Source organism: Leiobunum rupestre, chromosome 2 (assembly GCF_980474605.1).
Source record: "Leiobunum rupestre chromosome 2, qqLeiRupe1.1.hap1, whole genome shotgun sequence".
Taxonomy (NCBI): domain Eukaryota; kingdom Metazoa; phylum Arthropoda; class Arachnida; order Opiliones; family Sclerosomatidae; genus Leiobunum; species Leiobunum rupestre.
In genome coordinates, this window is record NC_143385.1 from 81211897 (window position 1) to 81223637 (window position 11741).

The 11741-nt window shown below is 38.8% G+C and overlaps 1 protein-coding gene across 1 annotated transcript; it reads left to right on the forward strand.

The window, feature by feature from the left end:
- Positions 1–628: 628 nt before the first annotated feature.
- Positions 629–1966, forward strand: LOC149959501 (histone-lysine N-methyltransferase SMYD3-like). Its single transcript, XM_090167369.1, has one exon. It carries the CDS (start codon positions 629–631, stop codon positions 1964–1966), a length of 1338 nt encoding a protein of 445 aa, XP_090023495.1.
- Positions 1967–11741: the final 9775 nt, after the last annotated feature.

Consider the following 11741-nt stretch of genomic DNA (forward strand, 5'->3'; position numbering starts at 1 on the left):
CCACCGTAGAAACGACGATTTGATTTATTTTGGTCTTCAGCCATGCGTCAGTCATCACGCGGTATAAGCCTCCACGGGGGCCACCATATTTGTTATCTAACGACGGATAGAGGCGCTGCAGGCAGCAGGGCGCCCATGCACTTATCCAAAAAAGCCCGGAGCCGGCTCTCCTTATCTTTCTTCCATGGTAATAGTGGGCAGTGGCTTGGGAGAGTTGAAAATAAGACGTTTGAACACCAAATTATGCAATGTAATTTTTACACATTGATTTTCGTAATCTATTAATTATAAATTTTTAGGAGACACGATTTTGTACTTTTTTCAACACGGGGGGGGGGGGTGGAGAATAATTAAAGTTGTCTAGTTTTCAAATGTCGAATCGTTAAAGACAACTGAAAACACATGTAACTGCTAGTGTACTCCTCCAGCCCACTTGTTAGTTTGAAAGATGGCACTGTAGTCGTTTCGGTGTTTTGAAATTAGCGACATTTTTTAAAAGCTATAACTCTTGGTGGAAATTTTTATTTTGTGCTCGTAAAAAGCTTTCCCAACAAACTCATTAAAGGTGATAAGTGCATAAATACAGACATCTCAACATAAATTACTTTAAAGTTTTTTAGATATAAAGATGGGATTTAGTCGAGGAGACGTTATTTGCAGATCCGAACCACTGGTGTTTGCCGTTATCCAAAGCGAAAAGGGAATATTTTGCGACTATTGTCTAAGAAATAGCAACGAACCCGTGTTCAAGGGAAATGAGTTTTTGCAGCCATTACAAACTAGACCAAAGCCACAACGCTGTAGTCAATGCCAACTGCTTTATTTCTGCGACGTCCATTGCCAAAGAAAGTCCTGGTCAGATTTCCACAAGCTGGAATGCGCCCGTTTGAAGAAGTTTCCGCTGGAAGGCAAAGAACTAGTCATAGCCAGACTCTACACGAAGATAAAGATGGCTGGAAAAAGTGGAAGAAGCTTATTACGAGAAACTGTCAGCTGCTACAGCAGGTCGTGCGATGATTTGATGGGACACCACGAAGAAATCTCCCAAAATTTACTAAAGATGTTGTATTTTGAGATGATGCAGGGAGTAAAGTTGGAGATGTTCTTCCCTGACCTTTATGACCCCAACAGCGAAGCCGACAGGATGCTGCTCTTCGATGTTTTTTGCAAATTGTCCGTTAATGGGAATGAAATCTTTGACGATGGATTTGATAAAGTTGGATGTGGCTTGTATTTGGGTTTCTCAATTTTTGATCACAGTTGCGACCCTGATGCGTACTGGTCCTTCAACGGCAAAACCTTGGTAGTTAAAGCTATCAAAGACATTCCGCATGATGACGTCAGGAGAATAAGCATTTCATACCTGGACATTGCCCTGCCAAAAGCCCAAAGACGAGACATTTTAAGGCGCCAGTTTTACTTCACTTGCCACTGTCACTGTTGTTTGAATGACGAGAAGGAAGCTGCCAGATTCCAAATACTGGACGCCCAGAATGCCACCGACTTAAACGTGGTCGCTCTGTCTGAAGCATTTTACGATCAACGTGTAACAATTCGCAAAAATTCCGAGTCTGACGGTGAGTTAAGAGCGACTCTGAAGGAATGCGTGGCGCTTATCAAAAAGCAAGAGACTGTCTTGGGCGAATACCACATTTGTCGATTCCGCCTTCTTAAAGTAGCTTTTCAGTGCTGTTTTAATCTGAGCCTTGCGGAAGATGGCATTTCTATGGGACTCGAACTTCTGAAAGTCCACACATTTTACTACGGGGAATATCACCATGAACATGGAATTTTGTGGAGTAAAATTTCTCAATTGTACTCTAAAATTGGAAAAGTAAAACACGCATTCGAATCACTGTTGAAATCACATAATATATTTAAAGTGTTATTAGATGAAGACCACCCTGCGGTTCTTCTTGGTAAACGCATTCTATATAATTTAGCTCAGTATCAAATAGCCATTTAAATTTATCTGCTCTGAACCATTACACGATGGATATTTCACTTTTCTTGTAAAAGGACTTGATCATTTAATCATTTTCAAAACCTTCTCTTTGTTTTTAATGTTTTATCACTCAACATAATATTAAACACAAATATATTGCAAAAAAAAGCAATTTACTGTATGTTACCAAAATTCACATTAAAAATTTCATATTTTTAATTATTGACGTTCTTTATCCGTGGCGTTAATATTTTGTGGTACTTAAATTTCGAGTAGCTCCGATTTTAATTCGTGGAAGTGATGATCATTCAAACCATTGGAGCCCGTGACGACTTTTGGTATTGAAGAAAAAGCAAATTTGATGATATAAAAATTTAGTGATGATGTTACTTGTCGATATTAGTGTCGATCAGTTTGGAATATTTAGTAGTGACGTATTATTTTGTAGGATAAGATATTCATATATTTTGATTTCAATTGACGATTTTATTCGAGATTGAGACTTTTAGTGGCGCGTTTTAAATTATCCAAATGCCACATGCCCTTGGAAATATTTAAGTTTGGGTGCTGTGGCAAAACCACTTGGAGCTAGTAGTCTAGCTGAAATTCGTCAACCAGTTTCCGACTGAATGATTGGTTTGCGTAATTATGCACCATTTCAAATCTGGACGGCTCACCTAGGGGACACACAACGAGGAATAACAACCTTGGGTGAAATTTTGGGAAAATGGATTCCCAAAACCATAATGGAAGAATCTTTGGACAAAAATCTATTTTTCTAGCTAGAGTCCATAATTTAACTAATACCATACAGAAGATATAATATTTCAAAAAAATTAGGGTATTAAAATACGTTAACGTTGGTTTTAAAGTAATAACTAAGAAATATTTCGTTAAGCTATTAGTTCAATAACTTAAGTCACAATATTGGGCAAACATCGGAAAAATTGCTACCGGGAAAATTTTTTGCATGTACCTTCATTAGGTCATTATCAACTTATCAAGTGTCGAAAATATTCATCATTTGGTTGCGAGCACAATTTTTATGGCGGAAAAAAGGAGCACAAAACTGTTTTTTTTTGGTAATATCTCCGAATGTATTGTATCTACGGCTATTAACCTAATTACGTCCTTTAGGCCCCGGCTATTTACTACAAAAACGGTTTTATGAAAAATTTCGTTGCGCACTTGCAGTTTGAACGTTGTACCCGAAACGGAGTTTACAATTTGGCGCCTTCCTGGATTAAATATTCGGCCGCCAGTCCCCTCCGCGATCGCCTGAATTTGTTAAATAATTGTTGGTAATTGTTCCATCCAGAGGCCTAGATGGGCGCGCTCTGAGCTCCAAAGAGTGCGAGAGCTAATTTTGAGCGCGAACTGCACCGTCAGGCAAAAAAAGGAGAAATTCGGCTTTTGCCCATCTCTGTCCAGAGGGAGACCCGTTTGCTTTTCTCTGGCCAGTATCTGAAATTTATGGAAACCACTGTGCTGATATTTGGCATCAGTTAAATCCGTTTCAAAGATATGCGGTTTGTAACAGTTTTACCCGTTCGACTCTTCTTTCATGACATTTTCTTTAAAACAATTGTTGAAACACGCCTAATAATTCAACGAAGCTCCTCGCACTTCTTATTATCCATTTCGCCATCCACTTCGTTACCGCAAAAAGAACAGCACTCTCTAAAATTGAAAGAGGTTTGGTTCGATCGCATTCTTCTTTTTGAAAAACTACATGTTGAACAAATTCATTAAAATGTTCAAGCAAGTGGCGGCTCGGAGTGAAGTAGCTCTTTTTTCAATAGATGTCGCTGGCGTTGAAATCAAAAATTCGTTACTTGCCCCTCGCGTTGATTGTATCGTTTGTTAATTGGTAAATAACATAAATTACAGCAATTATAAACAATATTTTTACCCGGGATAATTCATTTAGGTTAAAAGTCCACTAAATAGAGTATAAGCTGTCTAACTATTATGCTCTACAATCATGGCTCTCTAACGGCGTTATCATTTGGCTATTTTGAATTTTAGCTTCCTTTGCCATTAATAGATGGCACCACGTTCTCCAGTAAAGTCGCGATTTCCCCCCTCGAATTTCCATTTCGAGTTACTAATTAGGTAATTTGTTTTGCTTAAAAAAACGGGTAAGTCCTGTTTATAGAAAACAAATGTTCCAAAAACACTCGCATAGAGTAACAAATTTTGAACAGCAATAACATGCATTTTCCGTTGAATAACCCGCCGAAACCTCTTCAAGTTTGTTTGACGTCGCCACGCGTAACTTTTCATTGTGCATATAGTAGACAATTAGGCTGTGTCCAGCAAACTGTTGGGGATAGAAAACCAAATAGAATGTTTAATTCATAGCGGATTAAAATTGCGACAATATCCTTTGGGAGACCGTTATAAACAAGTCGGCCCAGGCCGTAATATTAGTTCCACATCGGCGTATTCGGGTGGGCAAACCCATACATACTTAGTAGACACAGGTAGGTCAACTAATACAAAAGCTGTTGAGGCTATGTGATTTCCTATCGTTTGATATATAAATTGCCATCCTAAGTTAAAGCGTGGATGCCGCCCACCCTCAGGATACGCGGGTGGGCAAACCAATATAGAAGCTGTTGAGGTTATGTGATTACCTATCGTTAGATTTATAAAATACCATCCTATTTCTTATCGTTAGACAGACGGAAAGTATCAAAGGTGAAATAGGTAAGCAAAACACGACGAACATAATTCTTTTAAATTATTGAAATTAGTGGAAATATGATTTAAAGAAATTCTTAAACTGGGATTCAAATGTGTTTATTTTAGGAAATTTATATCAAACATTTGGGAAGTTTAGGCACCAAAAGTCATGTAAATTCGAAAATTCATAAAAAAATACCCATGAATTTATTTGTCGGAACAGAAATTAATAGAATATGTCATTTTCGAATTTTATATTATCTGGGTGATTAAATTGGTATTTTCTTAGGGCAGATATTTAACATGGATTATTAACAACTGCATGAATCATATTATTTCATGAATGCATTTATGTACTAAGAATATGGAAATCAGTAGATAGGAAATCAGTTGAAGACGCGTCAGTGCGATGATTCCATCGCAATTTTTCGGCCGTATTACAATTTTCATGGCGTACGATATCGTACCATTCAGTGACTCTCCCTTTAAGGGGGTTGGTTGTAGGGGGCGGAAATTAACGGCACTGCGTGCGCGTCAAAGAGTGCTATCGAATGAGATCAACTTGTGTTTTTCGGTCACTCTCCATTTAAGGGGGCTGGTCGGAGGGGGCGGAAATTAACGGCACTGCCTGCGCGTCAAAGAGTGCTATCGAATGAGATCAACTTGTGTTTTCGGTCACTCTCCCTTTAAGGGGGCTGGTCGGAGGGGGCGGAAATTAAAGGCACTGCGTGCGCGTCAAAGAGTGCTATCGAATGAGATCAACTTGTGTTATTCGGTCACTCTCCCTTTAAGGGAGTTGGTCGGACGGGGCGGAAATTAACGGCACTGCGTGCGCGTCAAAGAGTGCTGTCGAATGAGATCAACTTGTGTTATTCGGTCACTCTCCCTTTAAGGGAGTTGGTCGGTGGGAGCGGATATTAACGGCACGCGTGAGGGGGCGGAAAATCTCTGGATCAACTAAACAAACTACAAAAGTGTTCAAGGCTTAAAGTTCAAGCATGACATCCGAAGAGGACGGCGTGGCTCACTTGTTTTAGGCGTTGGTTTTGGAAACTACGCGGCGAGAAATCTGGGTTCGAAGCCCGGTGTCGGCAATAAATTTAATTTATTTTTCGCCGCTCCATCTACCGTGTAGTCGCTTTCCACAACGCCGACGCCAACGCCAAACAAACAACTTCGCTTTTATTTTGAAACAAGTTGGCAAGCCAAAATATACCTCTCCTCGGAAGAATGGTCCCTAGTGGTATTAATTTCTCGAGACGACCCCAGTGGCGTAACGACCAAATTTGGGCTCCGCCGCAGGATATCAAAAGGGCCCTTTATATAAATAAACAATTTTTTTATTTCCCCCATTTTTTAAAGTTCTCTGAAAATATTGTGGATACGTGCCAGATTTCTACATTTTTACCAATAGTTAAAACATAATTTTTTTAATCATTTAAAAATTTAAAGAAATTAAAATCAATACTTAAAACGAAAGGGCCCCCTATTTGGTAAAATGTCATGCCCCCCCCCCGCGGTCGCGGGGTCTGCAGGGGCTTAGTTACGCCACTGGACGACCCTTAATGATATCTCCGCAACTCAGAGTTATTTACTAAAAACGTAATCCCGGTTCTATTCCGCCCGGTATAAAATTTTAATTTTAATTTAAATAATTGAGACGAAACAACCGAGTTTAATTTATTCAGAATAATATAAATTAAGTAGTTACAACCGCGAGTTAGACGTACTAAAACAAGGCACAATTGAATTTAACCCTATTTACAGAACAAGTTTATCAGTTAAATATAATACGAAGCAAATTTTAATGAAATAAATATCTATTTATATTTTTCTCGCTTACGAAATACTTGCTGCATCTTTAACGCGCATTACCTCTCCCTAGGAGGGGTTATTCAATCACCGTGTCTGTCTGTCAGGCCTGCGAACGCGTTCGCATTTTCGGGGCAAGGGGTAATCATTACGCAGTTTCTCGAAGGGTTGGCAAAACCACCGTGTGACAGTTCTAATTCAGTTTTATTGGATATTTCGTTATTGTAATGTTTATGTGTAGGTTGTGAATGTTGAATTCGTGTTGTGAATGTTGTGGGTGTTGAGTTTGTCAGATGATGGTTGTAGATGTTTGTTGTAGATGTTGAGTCTGTTGTATTAGTATGGGCGTTTTCTCTCCAACTTCTTCTTTATGACTTTGGGACGGACCGAGTCCTGAGTGTTATGCAACCTCTCAACGTCCAATGCCAGGGTTTCCACCAATTGTACACGGTATTCGTATTAGTATCAATTTGCGATTCATTAGCGCCGGGCCGGGAATCGAACCCGGGTCTGCCTCGTGCAAGAGATTTACTCTAACCACTCAGCCACCAACGCTTGCTAAGTTGCGGTGTTTTTCTAAAAAACCGCTTTGGCGAAAGTGTTTTAAGCAGTTTTAAAGTTATTAACGTCAATTTTCCCTGTGCCATTTTTACCTCTCCGAGGGGACAAAGTCCCCTAGGAGGGGTTATACAACGACCGTGTCTGTCTGTGGGTCTGTGGGTGGGTCTGTGGGTGTGTCTGTGGGTGTGTCTGTCTGTCAGGACTGCGAACGCGTTCGCATTTTCGGTGCAAAGTGTAATCACTGCGTACGCAGTTTCTCAAAGGGTTGGCAAAACCACCGTGTGACGGTGAGCGTTAACGGATGCATTTGCGGTTTGGTTTGGATGGTGTTTTTTCGCTCACCGTCGTGACGGTTTGGTGTATTACGTTTTTGTAATGTGTATGCGTAGGTTGTGAATGTTGAATTTGCTGTGTTTGTGTTCTGATGGTTGTGCATGTTGAGTCTGTTGTGTTTATATGGGCGTTTTCTCTCCAACTTCTTCTTAATGACTTTGGGACGGACCGAGTGCTGAGTGTAATGCTACCTCTCAACGTCCAATGGCAGGGTTTCCACCAGTTGTACACGGTATTCGTCTTAGTATCAATTTGCGATCGCATCGGGCGGGATTTGAACCCGAGACCTCCTGATTGACAGGCGGACGTTCTACCACAGAACCACCGACACTTGTTACGCCTTATTGAAAATTAGACCTTCAGCTTTATCGGAAGCGTATTTAATAGAGTACGAAATTTTGGTTTAATTGAAATAGAATTGAAATTGAAATTATTGCATCGAAGAAATTCTAATTTAGCGTTTCTCTATTGATTAAAAACAAATGCGCCACCCTAGTTTCGAACCCAGACCATTCGGCTTGGCAGTCGAGCGCTCTACCACAGAACCACCGATAGCTGCTTAGATTCACTGAAATTAAGACAGGCATCGTAAGCATAATAGGTAATAAAGTCTTTTTTTATTAATGAATTTATGAAGGCCTAATCTGGTATTTTTTAAAGGTTAAATCTTGTTTTAGCGCAGTCAGCCGAGATTAGAGGGTTAAAGGGTAGACCCTGTGGGTGGTCCACTTTCTTAACGACCTATATATAGTTCTGTTAATTCAATGGAGATAATTTAACGGTAATTGCTTTAAGAGGTGGCGGTTAGTCAAGTGGCTCTCTGTGCTTTGTTGATGGTAAGGTTTTTGCTTCTTGTAAATACATTTGGTGTGGATATTTGGATATCTACGATTTCTAACGCAGTCAATGATTTCTTGGGTGTGCGAGTCATTATATGATATTGGAAATTGGACGGCATTGGTCTTTTTCATGTGGTATGCGTCACAACGTCAACAGGAAGTGAACGAGTCGTCCACTACCAGATATCTACGGTATCTTCATCAAGGGCGAGTGTTGAAATAAAATGAGCGTTAAAGATGCGGCAAGTATTTCGTAAGCGAGTAATTCCAAAAAGCCTCTGTAGATATTTCTTTCATTAAAATTTGCTTCGTATTATATTTAACTGATAAACTTGTTCTGTAAAAGGGTTTAATTCAATTGTGCATTGTTATAGTACGTCTAACTTACTGTTGTAACTACTTAACTTATGATATTCTGAATAAATTAAAATTGGTCGTTTCGTCTCAATTATTTTAATTATAATTAAAATTTTATACCGGGCGGGATAGAAATGGGTTAATATTTTTAACAAATAACTCTAAATTGCGGAGATATATCTTTAAGGGTTATTTCGAGAAATTAATACCACTAGGGACAATTCTACCGAGGAGAGGTATATTTTGGCTTGCCAACTTGTTACCTCTCCGAGGCGACTTTGTACCCTAGGAGAGGTTATACAACCACCGTGTCTGTCTGTCTGTCTGTGGGTCTGTCTGTCAGGCCTGCGAACGCGTTCGCATTTTCGGGGCAAAGGGTAATCACTGCGTACGCAGTCGAATAACCGTTTCAGGAGTTTAAAGGTTAGCAAAACCACCGGGTGACGGTAAGCGTTAACGGATAAATTTGCGATTGCGTTGAGTTTGGTTGGTTATTTTTTTCGTTAACGCCTACCGTCGCGCCGGTTGTCATGGGTGTGTATTTTCCAACTCCTTATTGACTTTTGGGACGGACTGAGTGCTGAGTGTTATGGCAACCTATCAACATCCAATGGCAGGGTTTCCACCAATTGTTCACGGTATTCGTTTTAGTACCAATTTGCGATCGCATCGGGACGTTCTACCACAGAACCACCGACACTCATTATGCTTCATCGAAAATTAGACCTTCAGCTTATCGGAAGCGTATTTAATAGAGTATGAAATTTTGGTTTAATTGATATAGAACAAGATTTCGTGTAAGATTTAAGTTATTGCATCGAAGAAATTCTAATTTAGCGATTTCTCTATTGATTAAAAACGAATGTGCCACCCAGGTTTTGAACCCGGGCCGTTCAGTCAGGCAGTTGAGCGCTCTACCACAGAACCAACGATAACTCCTTAGTTATACTGCAAATAAGACACTCATTGTAAGCATAATAGTTAATAAATGCAGATATAGTGGTGTGTGACGACACCTGGATATATCCTCCGAGGAGAGGTAATATTACGGGCTTGACCGACTTGTATTTTTTTGATATGTATAAAATTTTCAATTGTGGAAATTGATCAATTTGTAGTTAAATACGATCGTCGTCAGGAGTCGATCCCGGGGCACTTTCTTAGAACGCGGACGTTTTACCGATGAGCCATTGACGTTTACATCGCTAAAGTTTAAATACTAGTAAAACCGGGATAAAAATAAACGTAATATTTGTTTGGGTGGGTAGATTATAAACACCTTACGTAGATGTTTATTTTGTTTTTAAAGTCTACATTGTTTACGTATGAAAATTTAAAGGTCAAATCTTGTTTTAGCGCAGTCAGTAGATAGGATAAAGGGTAGAACCCGTTAGTTTTTCTAATTTATTTAGTTTTTTCAGAACTTCGTATATTCTTATCTATTGTGTTTAGCGTATTTGTTTTCAAGCTTAATAGTTCATTTATGAAGAAAATATTGAGTTGCTCTGGTTTTCTACTCGGTAGTCATTACTTCGTAATTTATTTTAAACGTTTTCTCGACTGATTAAGATGTTTAATGCAGTTCAAGGTCGGTGAAGTTGGCCCCCCTATCGCCATTTTGATAAATTAACTATTTGATTAAAATGCACCCATTACGCACCCTTATGCACCACCAATACCGCATTATGCACCCATTGGGCTCGGAAGGAAAAAGCCACTCTAAAGGGGGGGGGGGTAACTTTACCATAGCCCCCCCACTTTGACTTTTCACAATAACAAGTTAACCAATCAAAGGCACTCATTACGCACCGTTATGCACCACACGCCAATCATTACGCACCAGTATCATAATAGAGTTATTTAAAATTTTAAATGGGGGGGGGGCAGGTTTACCTCAGCCCCCCCTTTCACCAATCGCGCCAAAAACGGTGTTATTCTAACGCACCCATTACGCACCATTATGCACCACATTCGATATATTATGCACCATACTAGTTAATGGAAATTTTTATTTTTTACATTTTGGTCTATCCAAAATTTTTTTAAACAGACGGAGCAGATTTGAATTTACCTCAGCCTCCCCCATTCAATAATTAAGATAAAAATGGTGCCAATATAACGTAAGCTCTAGCGTAGAATTATCTTCCGTACTCAAATTATTAGGCACCATCACATTATATCATTATTTAATTATTAAATCTAATGAAATGCTCTGCAAAAGAATAACAGTATTTACCTGGATAGCTTTTTCCGCAAACTCCCGGATTACAATTAATTATAATTTCGCATCACACTTACAATTTGTTCGCTGTTCAAAATATAATATAAATAATAAAATAGAAATTTATAAATAAAAATTTGTGGGTAGTCAAAATTGTTAATGAAAATTGTCAATATACTTATTGCACATACCCTTTTTGTATGGGGTAAAATAAACCGCTACAAATATGTGACAAAAACTGACGCGATAAACATGAAATAGCCCACAAGGCCCTAATTAAGATTTAAGGCCGAAATAATCGGTAAATAAATATACACATTTGCGGTAAAAATAGCCACTTTGCACAGGAGCTATTCACCAATCCCCCTAAAAATTGTGTCTTGCATTATGCACCACAGTTGATTTATTATGCACCATACTAGTTAGCGGAAATAATTAATTTTTAAAATTTAGACTTTAAATTTTCAATTTTAGCGGGAAATGATTTTCGTCCAACCGACCTGAAATTGGTTCCATTCAATTGCCCTCATTACGCACCATTATGCACCACAGTCGATTTATTATGCACCATACTAGTTAGCGGAAATAATTAATTTTTAAATTTAGGCTTTATATTTTAAATTTTTAGCAGGGGAAAATTACGTCTGCCGCCCCACTTTTACTAATCCTCCTAAAAATGGTTCCATTCAATTGCACCCATTACGCACCATTATGCACCACAGTCGACTTATTATAAACCATACTAGTAAGCGGAAATAATTCATTTTTAAAATTTAGACTTTAAATTTTCAATTTTAGCGGGAAATGATTTTCGTCTAACCGACCTGAAATTGGTTCCATTCAATTGAACTCATTACGCACCATTATGCACCACAGTCGATTTATTATGCACCATACTAGTTAGCGGAAATAATTATTTTTTAAAATTTAGACTTTAAATTTTCAATTTTAGCGGGAAATGATTTTCGTCTAACCGACCTGAAAT

Bases quoted from the DNA above. Each gene is read 5' to 3' on its own strand.
- LOC149959501 (XM_090167369.1), top strand. From the start codon at position 629: ATGGGATTTAGTCGAGGAGACGTTATTTGCAGATCCGAACCACTGGTG.